The sequence below is a fragment of the Podarcis liolepis genome, assembly GCF_965112155.1.
Source record: "Podarcis liolepis genome assembly, chromosome: 2".
In the NCBI taxonomy this organism is placed as follows: domain Eukaryota; kingdom Metazoa; phylum Chordata; class Lepidosauria; order Squamata; family Lacertidae; genus Podarcis; species Podarcis liolepis.
Window position 1 is genome coordinate 8544178 of NC_139555.1, and position 26884 is coordinate 8571061.

Genomic DNA, 26884 nt, shown 5'->3' on the forward strand with positions numbered 1-26884 from the left:
GCAACAGAAGAAGGGGCGTTTTCAAGCCCGCCCCATATAAGGAGCCGCTCACCTCCCCGTGCGCAGGCGCGGCATACGGGCGTGAGACAGCAGCGCGCGTGCGCAGTCCTAGCACCGGCGTCAGCCCGTATCACGAGGAGCAGGCGCGCTGAGACGCCGAAGCTTCGGCCCCCCACGAGGGAGCGCTGTTGGTTTCACTGCGCATGTGCGAGCGATGGTTAAGCAGGGGAAGGCTCTGTCTCTTGAGAGGGGCGGGCCCGCCCGTGAAGCAAAAGAAGGCGGGCGCAGGAGGCGCTGGGGCAGCAGATCCCAAGACCGTATAGAGCTTAATTGAATCTTTCCAGCCCATTATTCCCAGCCTTGTTCCATGCAGATCAGTGTTTCCCAAACTTGGGGCGCTGGCTGATTTTGGACTACAATTCCCATCATCCCGGACCAGTGGTCTTGCTAGCTAGGCATGATGGGAGTTGTAGTCCAAAAACAGCTGGCGACCCGAGTTTGGGGAACACGGATGCATATATCTTCATTCACCCCTTCTGCCTTGGCGTGGGCGGGGGGAACCATATTGTGGTTCGCCTCAGCTGCCCAAACTGTCTTGTATCTGAATACAGATTGACACCAATTTGCTCCAGTTCCATTAATTCAGTTTAATCACACACACATGCACACCAGTGGTTCATATGAATTTAATTCCACAGTGGTATGAGCTGTAAAAGACCCAGCTGAATCCAGAATTAATTCTACAATGAGAGCAGACTCTTCAAATTCAGTGGATCTCCTCTAAGCATGGCTATGTCCAAATCCAGCCTATTCCCTTTTAATGGGCTGCTTACCCTTCCTGGTTCTAGGATAAATCCTAAATCCACTATTCCCTGTTGAATCCTGCTGACCTCTGCCTCCAAAGTGAAGGTGCATAACACTACAATCCCAGGACTACTCAGGAGCAACCCACTGAACTCCATGGGCTTTACAATCCCATGAGTGTGGAGAGTATTGCAACCTAAGAGTAAGGCAAATAAATGACTTACAGCGTGGCAATGAGGTGGCAGAGCTGGGCCTGCGCCACTCCACTTCACAATAAGCACTCTATGATTCTTTGGAAGGTTTTAAGCCAAGGTTGGATGGCCATCTATCATGTATGATTTAGTTGAGATTCCTACATCGCAGGGGGTTGGAATAGCTTGGGATCCCTTCCAACTCCATACCGTATTTTTTGCACCATAACACTCACTTTTTTCCTCCTAGAAAGTAAGGGGAAATGTCTGTGCGTGCTATGGAGGGAATGCCTACAGGTGGCATGCCTACGGATTTTCCTCCTCTAAAAACTACGTGCGTGTTATGGTCGGGTACGTGTTATAGAGCGAAAAATACGATAATTCTATTACTGTATTCTACTCTATGAGTCTATGTTTACTTAGAAATAAGACCCACTAAGTTCACTGGATTTCTGCACTTAAATCCTTAGGCCTCTTTGCATAGAGACAGGAAAAGATGTAAGATTCAATTGTCTGGGGTGGAATTTCCTGGTTCTTTTTTCTGCTGTTTCTTCCTCACCATCTACCTTGGTGGGGCAGAAGTGAGAACAATGGAAAACAATGTCGCAGTTCATGGCTTTAGGCCAGTGTTTCCCAACCACTGTTCCGCGGCACACTAGTGTGCCGCGAGATGTTGCCTGGTGTGCCGCGGGAAAAATTAAAAAATTCGAAAGATTTTTTTTTTTAAGTCAAATTTTCGATTGGGGCGCCGTCCCTCCCTCCCGCTCTGCGCCTCCCTCCTCCTCCTCCGGGGAGGCCCTTCCTGGCTCTCGGCCAAGGCTTGGCGGCTGCCACTCACTCGCTCGCCCACCCGTCCCTCCATCCCTGCACCCGGCCTCTCCCCCTCCGTCCCCGGTGTGGGGGCTGCCGGGATCCGTAGTCCCCTCGCCCTTGGGCTCCGCGCCCGCGCGGGGTGAGCAAACTACGTTTCCCAGCGTGGCCTGGCGGGCCGGGCGTTTTGTTTGAAGCGCTCTTCTCCCGGCCATGGAATGAGCGCAGCGGCGGTGGCCGGGCGGGCAGGGGCTCTTCCGCGCAGACCCCGCGCAGCCTGCCTGCGCCCCCGCGGAGATCGGGCGGCAGGATGGAGCCCGGGGATCCCCGCGGAGGCGGAGCGGCGGAGGCGGAGGCTGCCCCCCAGGTAGGGCTGCGTCGGGGGTGTGTGTTATTTTTGCAATGCTGCATCAGCGCCGGAGGGGACGCATCGGACCGCGGGGAGACCCCTTGGCGGGCGTGCAAGGCAATGCATGTGTGCAGGCGTTGCATGGAGTGCAGTGCAATGCAATGGCAACGCGGCGCCCTGCATGCATGCATGCATGCAACTTCCACCGGCGCTCCGGACTTGGCAGGTGAGGGGGGTCCCCAGTGGGCGGCAGAGAGAGCCGGGAGGGCGAAGGGGAGCCGGGGGGGAGCAGCGCTGCTCCCCGAGCCGAGCCCGGGGGGAAACTTCGGCGTCGTTGCGCCGGGTGTTGGAAGCGGAGGCTGGCGGGGGCCCCTCACCTGCAAAACCTGGTCGCCTCTCATATATTTCGGGCATTGCATTCATCGCCCGCTTTCTCCTCCAAGGAGCTCCCGGGAGCGCGCGTGGTTCTCCCCGTGTTATCCTCGCAACAACAGCCCTGCGAGGTGGGTCAGGCGAGTGGCCCAAGGGAGCACCCAGGGATTGTCCTGGCCAGGTGGGGTGATTTGAACCCTGCTCTCTGCCCGGTCTTCGTCCTCATTTAGCCCCCACATGTGCATGACTGTGCATGACTGAGGTTTTCCCCCCTCGTCTTGGCTATGGTGTGAGTCTGTGCTGTTAATTAATGGGGTTCTGCCTTCGGAGAAGATGAGCCAGCCCTCAAGGAGGTGATTATGTAATTTGCTAGCAATTCATGTCCCTCCCGGCGTGACGCTGCGCGCTGACGTCACGGGGCTGTAATGGTGGTGTGCCTCGAGGTTTTTTTCATGAAACAAGTGTGCCTTTGCCCAAAAAAGGTTGGGAAACACTGCTTTAGGCTGCCTGACATTGACCAGTGGGGTGTCCATCCAGAAATAAAAGATAGCAGCAAAAAAGGGAACCTAAGCTCTTCCTAACTGACATCTTACTTCATTGGGAGAAAGGTTTGAGGATGGTTGGTTCTTTGCTTTTGCTTTTTGAGGTTGTTAAGCTTCTATAAATTGCCCTGTTGCCAAAGCCATACTATTCTTCCCATACTGTATATTGCAAGTGTTAACAGCTCGAACTTCAAATGGCAGGTTGGAGACAAGGCCAAGTTTGGCTTGGATTACAAAATTCCTTGGAGGCTTCCATAATCTCTCAACTAAATGTCATTTGGAAATTTCCTGAAGCAAGCTCCTTAACTTAATTTGGTTTCTTGGAGTCAGTCTGGTTAATAGCTCACATGATCAGGATGTTATACTTATACAAGCCCCTCCAAATACTGTACTAAGATTCCCAATTCCAGAATTCTATATTGTGGTTAAACTGTCCTCAAAGCAAATAAGCATTCAGTTGTGTATTAAAATAAAAAGGGAAACGACACATTTCAAATAGCGGTATACCTTTAAAAATGTTACATCTTCTACCTGGTCAATTTTTTGACAAAAGTTGATGTTTTGAAAAAATGGGCTCTTCAATAAAGCAATTAGTTACAAAGCTCTCAAAACACTGAAGAACTGTAGTCTACATACTGTAAGCTCTAAAATAAAAACAGAAAATTCTCAAACTCTTGTGAAGGTGTAGCTACAAATGCGGTTCCTTATTGGTTGTTCTTTTCAGTCTACAAACTGCAGGTTCTCGGGAGTTGTGTCAATGAATTCTCAGACTCCTTTTCAGATTATTTGGAAGAAATCTTTCCATGTTTGTTTCACTTCATATATATATAGTAGGTTCATTTTAATTGTTCAAAAATCTTAGACAAACTTTGTTTTGTTTTCAAATTCAGACATTTACAGTATTAAACCACCCCTTATAACTTTTAAGGTTCAAAGCACAAACTACTGATTTTGACAATTATCTGTGAGAAAAGCTATTGTTGTTTTTAACGTTACTGTAATAAGAACAGCTTGCAGAGAGGAGGCCGGTAATAATTTAATATAAAGATAGCAGTTTCACATTTTGTGTTTTTCATCCCCCCCCCCCTGCAAGGCACCTGTTTTGGAAAGTTGAACTTAGCAGTTTTGGGGAGAAGAGTGCAAGTAGCTAGCCATGCCTAGGGCACAAAATAACCTGGCACCAGCACAAGGCCAACAAACACAAAAAGAAAAAACATCAATGATGTACAGGCCAGCTGGGTAACCCTAGCTTCCACTGAGAGCTCCTCACCCAAGCCGAGAAGGGCTCCTGTGCTCTTCTGTGCAATGCTAAGTGCAAGATGTTGGTCTTTGTGACCTTGAGGCACATGCCAGAGGCACCGACGACAGAGAAGTAGCTGGTGAGTAGTTGCTTGACCGAGGGGGAGAGGACAGCTCCTCCCAAACACACTCCCACCATCCAATTATACATTCACGTTCCATCTGCAGGTTCAGGTGACTCAAATCTATGTACAGTATTGACACGCACAGGGGACAGAATATAGTTTAAAGATTCTGTCCCGCAACTAGTGAAGTGTGTGTGTGTTGTACAAAAATCACAACGTGGGAAAAACTGTGAAGCCAGCCAATGCCTCTACATAGCTCCATCCTTATTTCAGATATTGCCATATATCAATATATTCCAATATTTAGCAGTTTGCTACTCCCTGTTGCAGGGAGTAACATGTATGATGGTATGTTTTGGGCTTTCCTCCATCTCCTCTTCGCAGGATTCCTCTGGAATGATAAAATCTCCTGCATGGCTTTTTAAAAAATTGCCCAAATACTCTAATGCAAGGAGTTGCAGTGACAATGCAGTGAGATTCTACTCAGAGTAAGCCTATTGGAATGAAAGGGTTTGAATTAGTTGTGTCCTTTAGTTTTTGCTTTTTATCTAGATAATACCTAATTAGGGATAGGGATTGGTTTGCTTTCTTTATGCTCTTGTTTTTATTAAGTATTTTGTTGTGTTGTTGTTGTTGAAATTCCACAAATTGCACATCAGGATTCGTTACATAGTAAGTTTCCCCCCCTTTTCTATTATCTGCTTCCCATCCCATTTCCTAGGATGTTTTTTTTCTTTTCCACCCTTAGCTGCAACTTATCTTCCCTCTTTTATATCAGAACTCTAATGCTCTATTAGAATTAAACGAGGGGGAAACCCAGCCAGATGGGCAGGGTCTAACTAAATTATTATTATTGTTTTATTTTTGTGTGTGTGTTTTTATCTTGTATAAAAGATTTAAAAAAAAACAGAGTTGAAGCAAGAAGGCATCTTCAAATATTAAATAAATGCAAGGAGTGAATTGCCAGGACTTGGAAGCCCCCTGGTGATGAATTCACTCTTTCCACCCACCCACCCACCCCCCTTTCAAAAATGTGCATGGAATGAATGAGCTGGCATTCAAATCTATTCTTTTACAAGCATATTTTCTATTATTATTGGGTCCATTCTGACAAATATTGGGTCCATTCTCTCACTTCTGACCCTTCTTGATTCCCTCATTCCTGGGGGTTAGACTAGATGACCCCTGGGGTCCCTTCCAACTCTTCCGTTCTACAATTCTCTCGCCTACAATTCCGACACCCGCTTCAGGGGAACCTGAACAAACAACGCTGACACCAAACCCTACGTATAGTAAGTAAAATAGAAAAATCGCCACCCGACCCCACCCCCCATCTTGCCCCCCCACCTCTTTCCCCTTTTCTTCCTAATGTCTCAACAAATGAAAATGATTTGTAAAAATGTTACATGGGGAAAAATACATGAAAGAGGACATTGCACACTTTTGTAAATCAACAAAATCTTTAATAAATGAATAAATACTAGTCATAAAAAAGAGGCCTCCTCACCTGAAGGACATCAAAGCCCACCTGAAGTCCCAAAACAAAACTATCAGATCCTGATCCATGCAGATCCATCCGTGTATGGAGCAATCTGTGTGGATCTGCATCTGATAGTTTATGACTCCCTGTTGTAGGGAATCACATATATAATTGTATGTTTGGGGACATCAGGTGGGCTTTGATGTCCTTCAGGTGAGCTTTGGGGCGTACGGCTTTCCTCCATCTCCTCTTTGCAGGATTCCTCTCGAATGACAAAATTTTCCGCCTGGCTTTCCTCCATCTCAACTGTGGATTTCTCTTCAATTACGAGATCCAGCAGAGAACCACACTTTCCACAAGTAGTTAGACTCTCGCTTTTTGCTGCACTTCTTGGGGTAATCAGCCTTACGGTTGCTATTTGACATTTATCTGTTGCGGTGGTCTTGACGCAAAATCTCTCAATCCCAACCAATGCTGCACTCAGCAGCTGGAAACCTGCAGCGATATAGCCTAGATAAATAGAAGGTCCAATATGCTGCTCGCTCGGAATTTGAGGCAATCCAAAAGCTTCTGGGAAGACAATTTTCTCATTATGTAAGACGGCAGACATGTTCCATATCACGGAAATCAGAACGAGTATCCCTGCAACTAAGTTCAGGAAGGCTGCAAGCCTAAAAAAGGTTAACACAAAATTCTTATGTTTTCTGGGCTCGAACACATTATACAAGGCAAATGAAATTAATCCTAGGGCTGTTGAATTCATAATGGAAGCTAATGCCATTAAATCCTGTGCAATAAAAATTTCCCTCGGGAGGCTTGGATGTTGCTCATTCAGATCTTCGCAATGCCAAAAAGAGTTGCCGTCGTTAGAAGGGTCTTTCCAAAAGCAGACCTGCCAGATTCCAATCCAGATGTTTTCAGAGCCGATTCCCTTGATGTCTTCCACACTCCACACTCGCCAGTTGACAACTGCTGTTGAGGCAATGCACATAATCCAGGCCACAATATCTATCAGGAATGCGCACAACTGGAGACCGGAAACTAAACTCAGCCACCTGACTACAAGGGAGCCTTTTTTCACCTGCATGGGGGGTTTGGAGAGGAGGGGAGCAGGCGAGACCTTGGCAGACATCCTGGAAACAAAAGAGAAGACAAGATGCAGTGAGAGAGGGAATAACAAGCATGTCAAGTCATTGAAGGACATCCTTCCTCCTGCATTCTTCCTTCCATGCACAGAAAGAAGCAGCAAAAGAAGAGTTCCCACCCCCTGGTTAGGTATAGACATCTGATCCACACATACTTTCTTCCAGCAAACTGCTACTGATTTAATATACTCTTGCACTGTTCCTGTGAAAATGGCCAGAACCTCAGCAACCTGTTGTGGATGGGAGCTGCTTATGATTCGCTGTTCTGCTATCTGCTACTGCAGCTATCCTTTTCCACCAAGCATAAACATACCTGATGGCATAGTGAGGAATGTTTAATCCATAAACTTACGTGAAATGCCTTCCTCAGCTAGTCTAGCGTGCCAGGAACAGAGCAGGTATTTGCTAGGTACTCCTGAGCCTCAAGAAGACTGAGCTGTTGGCCACTGAGCTGACGTTCGCCTGAGCAGCCAGCCAGCCACAGCAGCAACTGCTCTGCAGAATTCTTAGGTCAGTTACAGTTACAGTTACAGTTAGAATCCTGACAACAACACAAATCATAACTCCAAGGTACTGGTCATTTGGAACATCAGGAAAGTGGAAAATGGGAGGGAACTCAGTTCCCTTCTTTCCCAATGCAGAGTGTCTATTCCAGGACACTGCACAGTTAAAACACGTTCTTCCTGAAGTCAGATTCAGAGCAGTTCCAGCAGTAAAAATGGTGATACAGTATGTGTATCTCAGTACAGATTTGTTTGATGGGCCTGAATGCATTTCATAAAGGATCTCCATGTACAAGAAAGGCTAATAGCATGAGACATAAGAATTTCCTTGGCAAAATTATTGAAGACTCCTTACAAACCTCTCATTCTTCTTCTCCATCCCATCTTGTTTGGACATTATAGTAAGGGAGAAGATCTTAGCTCTTTTCCTTTGCACTGGGACCACATGGAATTTGTGCCATGGGACCCCATCCCTCACACCAATACAGGCAATACCATTTTCACAACCTAGGTGTCCATGATTTAAAATGGCTTTCCTAAGACACTTCCATCAAAATATTTGTGTTGCTTTCTTTCTGTTCCTTTCTGTGTTGATGCTCCGAATGTGAGCTGCTCAGCTGCATGCAGTTTCCACTGAAGTGTGTGTGTGTGATTAACATTCAGCCAAGCAATGGGCCTAAATAACTTTGGGAGCCAGCCTTTAAAAATCTAAAGGAGATATCAAATTCAGAGGAATTAAAAGCTGTCATCTTTTTGACTATTTTAAACATCTTAGAACATACACAAATGTTAATGTTTGAAGGAAGACAGCAAATGGAGCATTGGAGCCATCCATTCATTTCAGGAGTTGTGACCATTGATAAGATGAAGCACTTTCACATTGCATGGCAGTGTGAAGTGCTTTTAAAAAGGTAAAGGTAAAGGACCCCTGACAGTTAAGTCCAGTCAGGAGCAACTCTGGGGTGGGGGTGCCACTCATCTGGCTTTACTGACCGAGGGAGCCAACATTGGTCCGCAGACAGTTTTTCCGGGTCATGTGGCCAGCATGACTAAGCCACTTCTGGCAAAACCAGAACAGCACACAGAAACGCCGTTTACCGTCCCTCCAGAGAGGTACCTATTTATCTACTTGCACTTTGACGTGGTTTGGAACTGCTAGGTTGGCAGGAGCTGGGACCGAGCAACGGGAGCTCACCCCGTCAAATACGCAAGTCCAGTTCTGTATCTGCATGACATCCTCCACACCCAAATGCTCTCCCGTTCTGTTTCCCCCACTTAATCAGGATACACCATCTCCATTGAAAACTCTGCTCAGTGACACCCATCCAATAGAAAAGTGCTGACCGTCTTCCTGCAGATACACTTCCGTGCAGGGGTTTGGCCGACAACTTCTTCCCGAGTGTGGGGATGTTTTCAGGGGCTCTTTGCTTTTCCCTGCCTCCCCTTTCATCCTCACCTGAGGAGATCTTGGCCATTCTCTTGACAGGGACCTCCGTTCTCAGGCCGGATTTCTGTTTTCCTCCATTCCTCCTTTTCCCGGTCTGGTTTACTGAGCAAATAAGAGAGAGGAGGTTTCATGCAAGTCAAGGTGTGGAATGGATCTTCAGGGCATTTGGAAGGAAGAAAAGGTTCAGGATCAAGCGACGCAGCAGCCCCCCAAGCGTAAAAACACTTTTGGACATATCGCTCATGAGATTCGCCCCCCCCCCCCCGCGGATATAAATGCAGAACATCCCGTGCTCCTATTAGGCCGCACCCTGCAAGACCCTTTCCACGTGGCCTAGGCCCAGATTCGCTAGCCCCACAAAGAAGGCTCCTCATGAGGCCAGAGGAACATGGTCTGGCTGTTGGGCATGATTCGAAACCTCCAGTCCCAGTCCAGCGCTCTAACCACTAAACCACACTGCCCCCCATTGCAGTCTATAACAGCCTGGGGGGCCACAGATGCCCCGTATTCTCTGGCTCTGAGATTGCCCAAAGTTTCCTTTCTATCCCTTGTTGTGCAAAAAGAAAAATGCCCATGACAAAATGTGACATTTTTGGTTCTTTGGAGACAGTTCTGCTCCCCCCCCCCGCTCTCTCCATTTAAAGGAGCCTCATCCCTTTTCAAACCCAACTTCCTCTTGCACACAGCTTCAAAATTTCCATAAAGAACTAACTAACTAACCAACCTGTTAAGTTGCGGGCGAACATAGCAGATGACACAGTGATTTCTCCAGAGAAGCTCTTTATTGTAAGCTGGACAGAACTGAACAGCAAACAGCTCAGCCGGCCTGCTTTTATAGGCAGCCGGCTATCAACATTGTAGCAACAACATCCCAGGGTTTCCTGCCTAAAATAACTGACGTGGACCTGAGTGAAAACTATCTAGACTATCCCCCTGCTGGCCCAGGGTGAGAACTTTAGTACATAACACCCCTCCCCACCGAGATAAGGCGTTAGTTACAATCGTAATGGTTTCCTTATATACAGCACTACACGTAATGGTTCAAGTAGGCTTTCCAGAGGCACACTCCATTGCCTCTCGAAAGAGATGCCCACAACTTCCCAGGGAACTCTGGGAATGGGAGTTCTGGGAGGGGAATAGGGGGTCTCCAAACGGCTCTCAGCACTACAGCTCCCAGAATCCCTTTGGGGGAAGCGTTTCAAGGTACCATATGGCATTTAAGTGGATGTTGGGAGTGTAACGTCAGCTGTCAGGCGTTCCCCATCCACTGGATGTCAGGATTTCCTAATAAAAACCTCCAAAACAAACCCACAGTCCTTTCTACCTCTTTAAAAAAGACCATCAGCTGGAGACAATGTGGTTTATCTGCTGGTATTATTGGTACAACCTGAAGCGGGTGTCGGAATTGTAGGCGAGAGAATAATAGAATGGAAGAGTTGGAAGGGACCCCAGGGGTCATCTAGTCCAACCCCCAGGAATGAGGGATTCAAGAAGGGTCAGAAGTGAGAGAATGGACCCAATATTTGTCAGAATGGACCCAATAATAATAGAAAATATGCTTGTAAAAGAATAGATTTGAATGCCAGCTCATTCATTCCATGCACATTTTTGAAAGGGGGGTGGGTGGGTGGAAAGAGTGATTTCATGACCAGGGGGCTTCCAAGTCCTGGCAATTCACTGCTTGGATTTATTTAACATTTGAAGATGCCTTTGAGTTTTTTATGTTTTTATCTTTTATACAAGATAAAAACACACACACAAAATAAAACAATAATAATATTGATAATTTAGTTACACCCCGCCCATCCAGCTGGGTTTTCCTCTCTTTTAAATCTTATAGCGCTTTAGAGTTCTGATATAAAAAAAAGTTTGTCCTGGAATTTCAGTTCTGGGAGGGGGGAAGAGCTAAGTGCCTTCATGCCCTGCCTGGAAGCTTCCTTGAATCATCCGTCCGGTTTTTGTGGACATCAGTGCATTGGACTAGAATGGGCTATTGGTCTGTTTGCATGACCCTAAGTAATTGTGAGGTTGGGTAACTTGCTATCTGAACAGCAGTGCCATTTCCTAGAAAGTCAAACATCTTTTCTGTTTCTGTGGAATTAAGCTTTACTTAGAATAAGATACATTCTCCCCAAATCACAGTCTCCCTCTGTCCTCATCTGCCACAGTCCACAAAAGCCTGGGTGTCTTTTTTGGCCGACCTTGTGCTTTCCAAACAACTGGCCTCCTTCCAAACCGTAGTGCTTATATACTGGGATGGATCTCGTACACGGAAACCACAAGAAGAATTCATTTCCGCAGCATCTATTAACAGCCCCCCCCCCAATCCTGAAAATTCCAAAGAGCTCAATATCGTTTCCAGAACCCTGAGAAAGCTGCAGGGGGCTGCCTTGAATTTCCTGCTGAAACCCCCAAGTTGTCCAACTCTATTTTAGCTGAAATCCCATCTTGATTGAGGAAGGGGGTTTGCATTAGAAGTGGGACGGGCGGGGAGGGGGAATAGTTTCTAGCAGCAGTACCTCCTCAGCTGTTTTGAGGACCTATTACTAACCGATTGATTGATTTTCTATATAAACCTTTTGCAAATAGATCTTTTTTAAAAAAGAAGAACAGTAAGCCACACATTTCCTGCAAATTATCCCCCATGACCATTGCAAAGCTAACAATAATAACAGTAATAGCAGCTTATTGGGCCTAAACTCTGCATAGGAAGGAAACAGGGTTGGGCTGTCTAAAATACTTGTGCCCAGAAAAGGGTGGTGATGGACAAGAGAGGTTTAGGAGAGAAAGCGTGGCCCCTCCCTTCCCCCAGCTTAATCTGCAGCTAAATTTGATGTGAAATGTGCTTTTGTTAAAAAAAACAAAAAGTCAGCCACAGGGAAAGTCTAAGAAACTATATTTGGGGGGGGGGGGACATTGCTCCATTAGAGGTTCCACACTGTTAAGGAAGATTCTGGGTTGAGAGACTACTCACAGCCCAGCTCCTCGGGGTACAGGTCCCGTCCCCCGCCCCCCCCGCCCCCCGCAGGTCCAGGTGGTCAGTAAAATAAGGAAATTCCAGCAAGCAAGCAATTTGGAGCAAAACAGCAGTCAGTAGCCTCAGAGCCTTTATTGTTGCGCAACAGGTTCAACAGCAGCCAGTGAACCCAGAGCATGGGGCCACATTGACTTTGAAAACTTTCCCACCATATGTCAGAATACAGTTTGCACAGCATCATCAATACATCATTGCTACATCACTAACATGTCACAATAGGGGAGGGTTACACAAGATTAGCATAGGCAGCTATGTCGGGGCAACACCCAAGTACAGTATAAGCTTAGCATCATGGGCAAACATGTCTTAAGTACCCACCACCCAAAGTACAACAGAACTTCCTTGGCATCTCTGGAGCCGGAAGCAAGTCTGGGGATGAGATTTGTCTTCCCTTGGAGAACCAGGAGCCCACCAATTGTCACCTCTGGGCATTTCCTGGGGCAGGAGGTGTGTACCCATGTCTTGAAGCTTGGGGAGGTGGAAGGGGAAAGAGTCTTTTTTCCAAGGGCAAAATGGTGCTGGAATGGAGGAACTTGGCAAAGGGGTTGATTTTATAGGATTCATACAGCTTGGTATCTTCTTCCCTGAGCTGTCAAGTCGAAAGGATAGGTTCAGGCATAATGTTTGTAACATTTAACAACTTTAAAGATGTCTCTCTCCCCCCCCCCCCCTCAGTAGGTTCCGTAGAAACTGCAAATATTTTCTCCCCATTTAACTACAGTTCAGACGTAGACATATTTCCCACCACCTTTAGTCCCATATGTTATATAGATATACACATAAAAACAATTTGGTACATCACAACACTCAAGTCCCTTCCAAGCAAACCTACACTGTCAATTTTTAAAAAATATAAAAAACAAGGGTTTTTAAATTTCATTTCCGTGCACAAGAGTGTAGTCCTCATGATAAACCTTCTTATGGGTTGCGGAATTATGTTTAAAGTAAATGCGTGCATCTGCACATCCCGGGAGCTACAGGTCCCAGCACCCTTAAACTACAGTTCCCAGCTCCCTTGGCACACTGCGCTTTCCAGAGCCCCGAAGAAACTACAGTTCCCGACGCCCTTAACAAACTGTAGAGATCTGCGTGGATCTGGATCTGATAGTTTACTCTTCATGGTTGAAGGGAATCACATGGAGGCCTCTTTTACGTGTTCTCTAGCATTTGTGTCCTTGTTCCCTTTGGCTTGTTCCTCTTCTGGATTTCTTTCCTTCGTGTACTCATAGATGTACATTTTTTGTCAGCTCTTTCATTTCTCTAGAGGAGTGTTTATTGGTAGTACCTTGAATAAATAGACAAATTCGGGATTTTTTTCCTTTTAATGTTATAGGATATCATCTTTTCATGTTATAGGATATCATCAATAGACATTCCTATTTTTTAACATTTTCTGCATACAATTGTTTTATAATTCCTAACACATTATGTTCTATTATTTGAAATTAACTCCAGTACGTTGGTCCATTGATCTTCATTGTATTCTTTCGTAGTATTTAATGTGATTATAGGTAGAGGAATTTAAGGATTTTGTTGTGGTTTACTAAGATTATTGGCTAAATTTCCCAATCTATTAGTTAATAGATTTGTATTAAAAAGTGATCTTGGACTCCTCAATGATATGGACCACAAGCAAACAAAGAAAAACCTGGAAGTCAAGAGATGTGGAAAAATTCATCTCAATTCAAGACTGTGCCACTCTGCTTCCTGGGTCCATGCAACCAGCTGTTTTGGCACCACTCAACAATGACAGCCAAGACTGAGCCTGCAAGCTCTAAGGTAGCAAGCGTGCACAATTTATTGAAATTGACAAGGGCTCCCAAAAATGGGCAGGAAGCAGTTGTTCAAGAGGCAATGTCCCAAAGAGAAAAGCAGGAAGCTTCAAGGTTGGTGGAGCTTGAGAGCATTAGTCAAGTGGGGGAATGCCTTGGTGCAGGGGGTGAAATGGTGAGTATCAGGCCCTGAAGTCGTAGTACAGATACCACCTTGCAGCAACAAGAAGCTGGACTTTTTGCTAGCAAAAACCACTCGTTTACAAGGGCAAAGTCACCCTAAGAATTTGCGCTTGGGGGGTGTTGCGAAGGGACACAGTGCAGTGTCGTTTGGAACCAACTTACTTCAAAGCCGTCTGGATTTGTCAGCTAGCCAGGATCGACAGATGGAAAGAGCACATAGGTAGGTCCTTTGGCCCCACCCCTGCCAGAGTAGTTCCCCCTGCCAACATGCTCTCATCGTTGCACTATTGCAATGCAGAACCAAATATGAAACAGTGTGCAGAGCTTGGGAGAAGGGCACACGGACCAGGGCGGGAGGCAGGGAGCGCAGGAGAACAGCAACAGATCTACTTATTCCAAGACCTCCCTTAAAGCAGTAGTGGATCCCTAAATGGGTTTTGCCAATGGAAGCACAGGCCCCCAAAAAGTAAGATATGGAAAATAAATGGTTGAGATGCTCAGACTTACTGACTGAGGATCAGGAAGATATTAAGTTAAAACCGTTTGATCAAATTAAAGATCAAGTGAATTGGCTTCAATATTATCAAATTAATGAATTATTTAAGATTGACAAGAAAAATGGTTTTGCAATAGAAAAAACCAAATTGGAAACGGAGTTGTTAGATACTAAAGTTAAGAATATGTCTAAAATGTCTAATTTATTTTTAGAGTGGCATACAAAGGATGAACAAGTGAAAAATTGGTTATGATTGATTGGGCAAGAGATGTGGGACATAATATAATGATGGAGGACTGGGAGAGGTTATGGAAGAAAGGGATCAAGTTTACCGCATGTATGATGTTAAAGGAAAAGAGAATGAAAATGATGTATAGATGGTACTTGACCCCTGTTAAATTAGCAAAGATTTACCATAACTGTGATAATCTATGTTGGAAATGCAAAGAAAAAGAAGGAACTTTTTATCATATGTGGTTGACCTGTCCCAAGGTGAAAGACTTCTGGGAAAAGATTTAGAATGAACTGAAAAAAATAATGAAATATACATTAATAAAGAAACCAGAAGCCTTTCTTCTAGGAATAACAGGTTTGGAATTGCCCAAGAAAGATGTAAAATTATTTTTGCATACCACAACTGCTGCTCAAATCTTACTAGCCAAGAAGTGGAAAACACAAGAACTACCAACTGTGGAAGAATGGCAAATGAAGATGATGGACTTCATGGAGCTAGCTGACCTTACTGAAAGAATCTGCGACCAGAATAAGAAGAGGAATATCAAGAAGATTTGAGGAAATTTAAGGACCATTTGAATAAATATTGTAATATTAAAAATTAGAAGTTACTTGAAAGTATGGTACCTAACAGGCCTAGGATTAAATTAGGATTTATTTCAATAAATGGGATTTAGAACACTAAGAAAAGTGAAGAAATTTGATTCTAACTGGAATATTGTGCTTTAATAATGAGATTGGGAAACTGTTACATTCAGACACAAAGAAACTCAGAAGGGAGGGGTGAGAGGAAGTCAAGTAATATGTCTAGAAGATTGGATTTTTAAATAATTAAGCTCGTTTGTGTGGTTCATTTGTCTGTTGTTATTTGTTATAGATGTATTCTTTATCTCTTTCTTTTTTCCTTTTGTATTCTTTGTTTTGGTTTGTTTTTTTGGGTTGTGCAACGTTTGTTCCAGTATGTGTTACAATTGTATAAAATCTAATAAAAATTATAAAAATAAATAAATAAAGCAGTAGTGGATCACCATGAAGAAGGCGCCACCACCAAGAAGGCCTCTGCTTGGTTCCCTGTAACTTGGCTTCTCGCAGGCGTCTCCTTCATTTTTCCTTCTAGCGCCTGCTGAAAACCTTTGATTTCACCCCCCAGAGGCGCACTCCATTGCCTCTCAAAAGAGATGCCCACAACCTCCCAGGGAACTCTGGGAATGGGAGTTCTGGGAGGGGAATAGAGGGTCTCCAAACGGCTCCCAGCACTACAGCTCCCAGAATCCTTTTGGGGGAAGCGTTTCAAGGTACCATATGGCTTTTAAGTGGATGTTGGGAGTGTAACGTCAGCTGTCAGGCGTTCCCCATCCACTGGACGTCAGGATTTCCTAACAAAAACCTCCAAAACAAACCCACGCTCCTTTCTACCCCTTAAAAAAAGACCATCAACTGGAGAAAATGCGGTTTATCTGCTGGTATGATTGGTACAGCCTGAAGCGGGTGTCAGAATTGTAGGTGAGAGAATTGCAGAATGGAAGAGTTGGAAGGGACCCCATGGGTCATCTAGTCCAACCCCGAGGAATGAGGGAATCAAGAAGGGTCAGAAGTGAGAGAATGGACCCAATATTTGTCAGAATGGACCCAATAATAATAGAAAATATGCTTTTAAAAGAATAGATTTGAATGCCAGCTCATTCATTGCATGCACATTTTTGAAAGGGGGTGGGTGGGTGGAAAGAGTGAATTCATCACCAGGGGGCTTCCAAGTCCTGGCAATTCACTGCTTGCTAAGAACCAGAGAACTAAAAAACACCTGGTGGATAAAAAAAAGCTCAAGCACTCAAGCACTCAAGCACTTATCTGACACTCATGATGCACAGAGTTTCTTTAAAGCCACACAGACCATCTATGGACCAATAAATCATGGCATATGCCCCCTATGCTCAGCAGATGGTACCACACTTCTAAAAGATAAAGAAGCTATTGCACTGTGCTGGAAAGGACACTACCAACATCTCCTTAACCACAACTCCCCCATAGCTGCTGAGGTCCTCTCACAAATCCCGCAAAAACAAATTAGAGATGAGCTTGCTGTATCTCCAAATCTTGGAGAGTTGTGTACAGCTATTAACCAAGTGAAAAACAACAAAGCCAGTGAACCTGATGGGATACCTGCTGAAATCTTCCAAGCGGGTGGAATTGAACTTACACAACAACTTCACAAGCGCATTAAAAAAATCTGGGAGAGAGAAGCGATCCCAGCAGACTTCAGGGATGCCCAAATTATCAATCTCTTTTTAAAAAGGTGACAGAACTGATTGTGGAAACTATCGCGGCATCTCTCTATTAGCTGTGGCCGGCAAAATGCTTGCAAGGATCTTAACAAACCGTCTCTTAACAAACCATCTCTCCGAGGTGGCATATTCCACTGTCCAACAGCCCTTACTGACAGAAAGTTCTTCTTAATGTTTAGGTGGAATCTCTTTTCCCATAGTTTGAATCCATTATTCTGCATCCTAGTCTCTAGAACAGCAGAAAACAAGCTTGCTCCCTCTTCAACATGACATCCCTTCAAATATTTAAACATGGCTATCATGTCACTCCTTAATCTTCTCTTCTCTAGATTAAGCAAATCCAGCTCCCTAAGTCTCTCCTCATAGGGCTTGGATTCCAGACCTTTTACATTTTGGTCACCCTCCTCTGGACATGCTCCAGCTTGACAATATCCTTCTTCAACTGTGGTGCCCAGAACTGGACACAGTATTTCAGGTGTGGTCTGACCAACCAGAATAGATAGATAGATAGATAGATAGATAGATAGATAGATAGATAATACTTTATTCAGCTATAAGCCCACAAGGTAAAAACCAATCAATAAATAAAATAGCATTTTACATTCTAAAATATCAACTAAAATATTTCAACGCATACTCTCCTTCACCTTACATACAATCTCTAGGTGTACCATATTGTGGCCTTGATTATAAAGATGGTGGATAGAGTTTACTAGATTTTAATAGTCATGCAGCATTCCATGAAGTCTTTTATATGAAAGAAATGAATTCAGGAATCTGGCAACCTGTAATGTTCTATAAGAATCAATGTCCTGGAGTAGATAGGCTAGATGTGATTCAGGTGGTTTTGCAAGAGTTTCCAAAATGATTGAACTCAGAATCCTTGATTGGGGAACAATATATAACAAGATATGATGAAGGGATTCTATTGATTTGTTGTCACATGCGCATAAAACAGAGGTTTTACCATTAGAAAATCTATTGTTCAGCACATTTGAGGGGAACACATTAAATCTAGCTCTAACAAAAGCGAATCTATGCGACGCAACCGATAAGGTAGACAAATATCGAGGTATCTGGGGCATAAATGTAATGCCCTGGTTTATCGGGGAACATGTACCTCCACCTGTAGTAAGATTTTGTTGCAAATCAACCTCCTCCAATCTTTGTTTGATGACCTTTTTTGCTGTAATTAGATCTAAATTTAGTATATCGGAAGGAGAGATTCCATATGTCAACAGTTTGGAAAGGATTTTTGTTGCCCATGGGCTGGTAAATTCATCTCTCCAAAGACACTGAATAAGATGGTAATTGGGCAATTTATGCCAAAGGGACAGCCAGTAATTAAAAGCATGTCTCCACATCAGGATCTCTAAGGAGGGGGTCTTAAGTTCTAAGCGAATAGCAGAATTGCTTACACAGGAGGGTAGTTTCAAAAGGCGTCTGAGAAAAAGATTTTGCAATGTCACCAGAGGCATGAGGTTTACAAAAGCGCCCCATAAAGGGACCGCATAGGCCATAGTTGCAACCACTTTTGCACTATAAACTTTTAAGGCAGATGGAACATGCATAGCCCCCTCTGTAAAGAAAAAGCGTAATAGAGCGTAGATAAGGGCTTTGCCCTTATTTTGTAAGTATGTGATGTGCGCCTTCCATCCCATATTATGCTGGAAGTAAATTCCTAGATATTGAAATTTGTAAACTTGTTCAATTGGCTTCCCCTCGAGTTCCCACCTATACAATTTACGACTCCTGGAAAAAATTAGGACTTTAGATTTGGAATGGTTAATAGTAAGTAAATTTGTTTGGCAATATAACGAGAAGATCTTAAAGGCCCTCCTCACCAACCAGAATAGTGTGGTAGCATTCCTTCTAGACACTATACTCCTACTGATGCAGCCCAGAATTGCATTGGCGTTCTTAGCTGCCACATCACACTGTTGACTCATATTCAGCTTGTGGTCGGCTAAGACTCCCAGATCCTTTCACAGGTACTGTTGTCAAGCCAAGTGTCCCCCACCCATGCATTTCATTTTTTCTATCCAGGTGTAGTACCTTACATTTCTCCCTACTGAACTCCATATTGTTGGTTTTGGCCCAGCTCTCTAGGCTATTCAGGTCATTTTTGAATTCTGACCCGCCCTCTGGTGTATTAGCAACCCCTCCCAGTTTGCAGTCATTTGCAAATTTGATTAGCATGCCCTCTATTCCATCATCCAAATCATTTATAAAAATATTGAATAGCACCAGGCCCAGGGCAGAACCTTGTGGAACCCCAATAGTCATTTTTCCCCAGGATGAAGATGATGAAGTTTTCATCATCATGGCAGGGATGGTCCTTTTCCATAGAATTCTTATTCATGGAGTTGGTTTTTATATCCTGCTTTTCTCTACTTGAAGGAGTCTCAAAGTGGCTAAAAATCTCCTTTCCCTTCCACCCCCACAACAGACACCTTGTGAGGTAGGTGGGGCTGAGAGAGTTCAGAGAGAAGTGTGACTGGCCCAAGGTCACCCAGCAGCTGCATGTGGAGGAGCGGAGAAGCGAACCCAGCTCACCAGATTAGAGTCCACCGCTCTTAACCACTACACCACAGAAACGTATCTCTTAAAACTCTGGAGCAAGCTGTTCAGTTCAGCCTCATAGTGATACTGATTTGTGGAAGGAAGGTTGGTGATGAGCAAGATCTGTTCCCATTTCCCAACACAGAGACCGTAGAGCAGTTTCTGTTAGGGGCTGAACCTGCAGAGTGTTTCTGTTCAGAATTTCCGTGGCAGAAATTCGCTAAGTGCCTTTATAAACATTCAGCTTCTTAAATCAGACCCCATCATGAAACTTTCAGGTGTAGCCGTTGGAGGTGGAGGGCAGAGAAGGTGCTACTCCTTACCTCCCTCCTCCCAGCCCCATGATCAGTTGCCCAATGGGCTGAATTTCAGGGCTTTTGCATGTAAAGGGCAAGCTTGTTCTTTACTTGTTTAGGCTCTTAAAACTTGGGAAGAGATATTTGGCTCCATGATCAAAATGACCAAAAGGATCAGCTTCTAGAGGACTGGAAAGATCATGATTGTACTTCCCCTACCCTCAGCCCTAACTCCGTTGAGTATTTTTTGTTATGAGACTGAGTGTTTGGGGCTGACCAGGAAGCCGTGGATCTGAGTTTTTTGTGGACATGATGTGTGATTTGATGGTGAGTTTGGGGTGGCTCAATGCAGTGGCGTAGCGTGGGTTGTCAGCACCCGGGGCAAGGCAAGTAATTTGCGCCCCCTAACCCGTGGATTTGCGCCCCCTAACCCTAACCCCCAGATGTTGCGCCCAGTACAGCCGCCCCCCCTGCACCCCCCACGCTACGCCACTGCTAAGGGGACAAGGAACACGCGTGGGGTGGGTGGAGAAGGATGTGGCTAATAATGCAGGAGGGGGGTCTAAGGGGAAAAGGAGCTCGCATGGGGTGGGTGGAGAAGGAGCTTTTCGGAGAGCTGAGGGGGGAGGGGGGAGGGAAAGAGCACTGTTGCTTTAAAGGAGCCAACCGGACAGCAGCCACTTACAGCAGTGTAAGCAGCTCCTTTCCTCTCCCGCTTTGCTCCTTCTCTCCCTCTTTGCTGCTTTACACAGCTAATGGCCCAAGTCCTGCTCAGCGGATCAGCTGAGACGCTGGAGAATTGTAATTTCCCCCTCTCCCTCATCCCGTGCCCTCCTGTCCCCAGCAGCCTTTTAAAAAACTTTTTTACTGGTTTTCACTGCGCTCGTGGCTCAGAGCCCTCCTGTGCCCTGCCGTCCCTCTGCAGCCTCATTGCTCCGTTTAGAGAGCGCACGGACCTTTGCTAGCTGAGGCTGCAGCAGCTGTTGCTGGCTACGCAGAGCTTTTTCCAGCTTGCTATGGCTCCCGTCTGTCCCTCCTCGCGTGTAAGCGGCTGCTGCTCGCTTTGCTGGCATGGCTCTCCTTCCCTCCCTCCTCCTCAGCTCCACCCCCTCCTCCTGGCTGTAAAGCAAGCATGAGTGCATTCGCTCTGTAACACGCACAGGCATTTTCCCTTCCTTTCTAGGAGCAAAAAACCTCCTCCTCCTCCCGGCTTTGCTGCTGCTTGCTGCTGCTGCTGCTGCTGCGCGGCTCTTTTCCTCCACCGACGGCGCGCTGCGCCTTGGAGAGGTTCCCGCTTCCTCGAGGGGGGCTGGCCAAACGCGCCCCCCAAAATGTTGCGCCCGGTGCCGCCGGCACCCCTGGCACCCCCCACGCTACGCCACTGGCTCAATGCAAAAAGCGTGAGGATCCAGGAGGATCCGTGCTTCAAAACCACATTTTTGAGCCAGGGTATGACCAGGAAGCCGTGGATCTGAGTTTTTTGTGGTGCAGGCTGTGCCCCTAGACATGATGTGTGATTTGACGGTGAGTTTGGATTGGCCCAATGCAAAAAGCGTGAGGATCCATGAGGATCCGTGCTTCAAAACCACGTTTTTGGGCTACGGTGTCGCCAGGAAGCCGTGGATTTGTGATTTTTGTGGTGGATACTGTGCCCATGGCCATGATATTTGAGCTGATGGTGACTTTGGCCTGATCTAATGCAAAAATCATGAGGATCCATCAGGATCCATGTTTTTAAACCATGTTTTTGCTCCACGAAAGCACGGCAGCTCCACGAAAGCACGGCAGCACGAAACGGTGGATGCGTGATTTCTTTGGTTCTGCTTACAGACTAAAAAGTGGTCTACAGTATCATGGTGTTTTTATTTTGTTTCACTATAAAAATCATATGAATTCATGAGGATCCATGCCTCGGATCCAAGTTTTTGTGCTGCTGCAGCCACGTTTTTGATAGTCCAGTCTGTAGGCGTGCCTTCCAGGTGTGATTTGACACTGCATTTGATGGAGTTATTTTTTAAAAAGTGGAGGATCCATGAGGATCCGTGTAGATCCACCTTTCACCCAGACCCAAGTGCACACTTATCAAGAACTGAATCCTACACAGGAGTAGACCAACCGGTTAGGCTTTAGTGGGTCTGCTCTGGAGGAGGCTCTGAAAAACGGGACGAGAGCGTGCATTAAGACTGGCCAAGATCATGCGGACAGAGTCAATATTTTAATTAATATTGGTTTATTAATTGGTTTATTAATTACAAGCAAACAGCAAGGAACCTGCACAAACAATGCTGACACCAAACCCTACGTATAGTAAGTAAAATAGAAAAATCGCTACCCGACCCCACCCCCACCCATCGTTCCCCCCCTCCACCTATTTCCCCTTTTCTTCCTAATGTCTCAACAAATGAAAATGATTTATAAAAATGTTACATGGGGTGGGCGGGGGGGAAACATGAAAGAGAGACATTGCACACTTTTGTAAATCAACAAAATCTTTAATAACTAACTAACTAACTAACTAACTAACTAACTACCTACTAGTCATAAAAAGGGCCTCCTCACCTGAAGGATATCAAAGCCCACCTGAAGTCCCAAAACAAAACTATCATATCCTGATCCACGCAGATCCATGGGTGTATGGAGCGATCTGCGTTGATCTGGATCTGATAGTTTACGACTCCCTGTTGTAGGGTATAACATGTATAATAGTATGTTTTGGGACTTCAGGTGGACTTTGATGTCCTTCAGGTGAGCTTTGGGGCGTACGGCTTTCCTCCATCTCTACTGTGCAGGATTCCTCTGGAATTACAAGATCTTTTGCACAACTTTCCTCCATCTCCACTGTGGAGGATTTCTCTTGAATTACCAGGTCCAGCAGAGAACCACACTTCGAACAAGTGGTTAGACTCTCGCTTTTCACCGCACTTCCTGGGGTAATCACCACTACAGTTTCTATTAGAGATGTATCTGTTGTGGTGCTCCTGATGCAACATCTCTCAATCCCAACCAATGCTGCACTCAGCAGCTGGAAACCTGCAGCGATATAGCCTAGATAAATAGAAGGTCCAATATGCTGCTTGCTGGGAAGTTGAGGCAATTCAAAAGCTTCCGGGAAGTCAATTTCCCCATTTTGCAAGACAGCAGACGTGTTCCAGACCACAGAAATCAGGACGAGTATCCCTGCAACTAAGTTCAGGAAAGCTCCAAGCCTAAAAAAGCGAAAGAGAAAATCCTTATGTTTTCTGGGCTTGAACACATTGTACAAGGCAAAAGAAATTAATCCCAGGGCCACTGAATTCATAATGGAAGCTAATGCCATTAAATCCTGTGCAATAAAAATTTCCTTCGGGAGGGTTGGATGTTGCTCATCGAGATCTTCGCAATGCCAAAAAGAGTTGCCGTCATTAGAAAGGTCTTTCCAAAAGCAGACATCCCAGATTCCAATCCAGATGTTTCCAGAGCCGATTCCCTCGATGTTTTCCACACTCCACACTCGCCAGTTGACACTGAGGGTTGACACAATACACATGGGCAAGGCCAAAATAACCATCAGGAATGCACACAGCTGGAGACCAGAAACTAAACGCAGCCATCTGACTACCAGGGAGCCTTCTTTCACCCGCAGGGGGGGTTTGGAGAGGAGGGGACCAGGGGAGACCTTGGCAGACATCCTGGAAACAAAAGAGAAGACAAGATGCAGTGAGAGAGGGAATAGCAAGCATGTCTAGTCATTGAAGGAAATCCTCCCTCCTGCATTCTTCCTTCCAGGCACAGAAAGAAGCAGCAAAAGAAAGAGTTCCCCTGCTCTCTCCCACCCCCTGGTTAGGTAGAGACATCTGATCCAGAGACGCGGACACTCAGACTTTCTTCCAGCACACTGCTACTGATTTCATCTACTGTTGCATTGTTCCTGTGAAAATAGCCAGAACCTCAGCAACCTGTTGTGGATGGGAAGCTGCTCATGATTTCGCTGTTTTGTGGGTTAAACCACAGAGCCTAGGACTTGCCGATCAGAAGGCTGGTGGTTCGAATCCCCGCGACGGGGTGAGCTCCCGTTGCTCAGTCCCTGCTCCTGCCAACCTAGCAGTTCGAAAGCACTTCAAAGTGCAAGTAGATAAATAGGTACCGCTCCGTCGGGAAGGCAAACAGCGTTTCTGTGCGCTGCTCTGGTTCGCCAGAAGCAGCTTAATAATGACCCGGAAGCTGTATGCCGGCTCCCTCGGCCAATAAAGCGAGATGAGCGCCAAACCCCAGAGTCAGCCACGACTGGACCTAATGGTCAGGAGTCCCTTTACCTTTACTACACCTATCTTTTTCCACTGAGCATAAACACACCTGATGGCATAGTGAGGAATGTTTAATCCATAAACTTACGTGAAATGCCTTCCTCAGCTACAGTCTAGTGTGCCAGGAACAGAGCAGGTATTTGCTAGGTGCTCCTGAGCCTCAAGAAGACTGAGCGGTTGGCCACTGAGCTGACGTTCGCCTGAGCAGCTAGCCAGCCACAGCAGCAACTGCTCTGCAGAATTCTTTGGTCAGTTACAGGCCAGTTAGAATCCTGACAACAACACAAATCATAACTCCAAGGTACTGGTCATTTGGAACATCAGGAAAGTGGAAAATGGGAGGGAACTTAGTTCCCTTCTTTCCCAATGCAGAGTGTCTATTCCAGGACACTGCATAGTTAAAACATGTTCTTCCTGAAGTCAGATTCAGAGCAGTTCCAGCAGTAAAAATGGTGATACAGTATGTGTATCTCAGTACAGATTTGTTTGATGGGCCTGAATGCATTTCATAAAGGATCTCCATGTACAAGAAAGGCTAATAGCATGAGACATAAGAATTTCCTTGGCAAAATTATTGAAGACTCCCTACAAACCTCTCATTCTTCTTCCCCATCCCATCTTGTTTGGACATTATAGTAAGGGAGAAGATCTTAGCTCTTTTCCTTTGCACTGGGACCACATGGAATTTGTGCCATGGGACCCCATCCCTCACACCAATACAGGCAATACCATTTTCAGAACCTAGGTGTCCATGATTTAAAATGGCTTTCCTAAGACACATCCGTCAAAATATTTGTGTTGCTTTCTTTCTGTTCCTTTCTGTGTTGATGCTCCGAATGTGAGCTGCTCAACTGCATGCAGTTTCCACTGAAGTGTGTGTGTGTGTGTGTGTGTGTGTGTGTGATTAACATTTGGTTAAGCAATGGGCTTAAATCCATCTATTTCACTTGAAATAACTTTGGGAGCCAGCCTTTAAAAATCTAAAGGAGATATCAAATTCAGAGGAATTAAAAGCTGTCATCTTTTTGACTATTTTAAACATCTTAGAACATACACAAATGTTAAGGTTTGAAGGAAGGCAGCAAATGGAGCATTGGAGCCATCCATTCATCCCAGGAGTTGTGACCATTGATAAGATGAAGCACTTTCACATCGCATGGCAGTGTGCAGTGCTTTTAAACAGGTAAAGGACCCCTGACAGTTTTTTCCGGGTTATGTGGCGAGCATGACTAAGCCACTTCTGGAAAAACCAGAGCAGCGCACAGAAACACCGTTTACCGTCCCTCCAGAGCGGTACCTATTTATCTACTTGCACTTTGACGTGGTTTGGAACAGCTAGGTTGGCAGGAGCTGGGACCGAGCAACGGGAGCTCACCCCGTCAAATACGCAAGTCCAGTTCTGTATCTGCATGACATCCTCCACACCCAAATGCTCTCCCGTTCTGTTTCCCCCACTTAATCAGGATACACCATCTCCATTGAAAACTCTGCGGTCACAATTTCTGCTCGAAATCTGACGTTCTGCAATTCAATCCAAAATGTTGGCAAACTGTTGCAAGTGATCCCTTGAAATGTTTTTCGGTGGAAACAGATGGGTTTTTATCATCGGAAACAGAATTAGCCCTCGACGTCTGAACAACTTTTTTTGTAAAAATCCCTAAGTCGCGCGATCACAATTTCTGCTCAAAATCTGACGTTCTGCAATTCACTCAAAAATGTTGGCAAACTGTTGCAAGTGATCCCCTGAAATGTTTTTCGGTGGAAACAGATGGGTTTTTATCATCGGAAACAGAATTAGCCCTCGACGTCTGAACAACTTTTTTTGAAAAAATCCCTAAGTCGCGCGGTCACAATTTCTGCTCAAAATCTGACGTTCTGCAATTCACTCAAAAATGTTGGCAAACTGTTGCAAGTGATCCCCTGAAATGTTTTTTGGTGGAAACAGATGGGTTTTTATCATCGGAAACAGAATTAGCCCTTGACGTCTGAACAACGTTTTTTGAAAAAATCCCTAAGCCGCGCGGTCACGATTTCTGCTCAAAATCTGAGGTTCTACAATTCACTCAAAAATGGTGCCAAACTGTTGCAAACAATCCCCTGAAAGGTTTTTTGGTTGAAACAGATGGGTTTTTATCATCGGAAACAGAATTAGCCCTTGACGTCTGAAGAACTTTTTTTGAAAAAATCCCTAAGCCACGCGGTGACAATTTCTGCTCAAAATCTGACGTTCTGCAATTCACTCCAAAATGTTGGCAAACTGTTGCAAGTGATCCCCTGAAATGTTTTTCGGTGGAAACAGATGGGTTTTTATCATCGGAAACAGAATTAGCCCTTGACGTCTGAACAACTTTTTTTATAAAAAAATCCCTAAGGCGCGGTCACGATTTCTGCTCAAAATCTGACGTTCTGCAATTCACTCAAAAATGTTGGCAAACTGTTGCAAGTGATCCCCTGAAATGGTTTTCGGTGGAAACAGATGGGTTTTTATCATCGGAAACAGAATTAGCCCTCGAGGTCTGAACAACTTTTTTTGAAAAAATCCCTAAGCCACGCGGTCACAATTTCTGCTAAAAATCTGACGTTCTGCAATTCACTCAAAAATGTTGGCAAACTGTTGCAAGTGATCCCCTGAAATGTTTTTCGGTGGAAACAGATGGGTTTTTATCATCGGAAACAGAATTAGCCCTCGACCTCTGAACAACTTTTTTTGAAAAAATCCCTAAGACGCGCGG

The 26884-nt window shown here is 45.2% G+C and overlaps 2 protein-coding genes across 3 annotated transcripts in view; both read right to left on the reverse strand.

Annotated features, from left to right (window-relative positions):
- Positions 1 to 5873: 5873 nt before the first annotated feature.
- On the reverse strand, positions 5874 to 13281 carry LOC310701004 (claudin-3-like; the record flags this gene model as incomplete). Its single annotated transcript, XM_083490965.1, has 3 exons — positions 5874 to 7045; positions 9017 to 9109; positions 13181 to 13281. 3 exons carry the CDS (start codon positions 13279 to 13281, stop codon positions 6049 to 6051), a joined length of 1191 nt encoding a protein of 396 aa, XP_083347091.1. The 3' UTR covers positions 5874 to 6048.
- Positions 13282 to 22423: 9142 nt separating this feature from the next.
- Positions 22424 to 26884, reverse strand: part of LOC310698600 (claudin-34-like) — a 424090-nt gene continuing 419629 nt past the window's right edge. The window contains exons 1-2 of one of the 2 annotated variants that reach the window (XM_083486012.1): positions 24241 to 24359; positions 22424 to 23537 (exon numbers count right to left, since the gene is read on the reverse strand). In XM_083486012.1, the coding sequence (XP_083342138.1) occupies positions 22538 to 23536 (999 nt within the window). In that variant the 5' untranslated portion in view covers position 23537; positions 24241 to 24359 and the 3' untranslated portion in view covers positions 22424 to 22537. Of the gene's footprint in view, positions 23538 to 24240; positions 24360 to 26884 lie in introns of those variants that run through there. The other variant, XM_083486013.1, reaches the window with a different exon arrangement.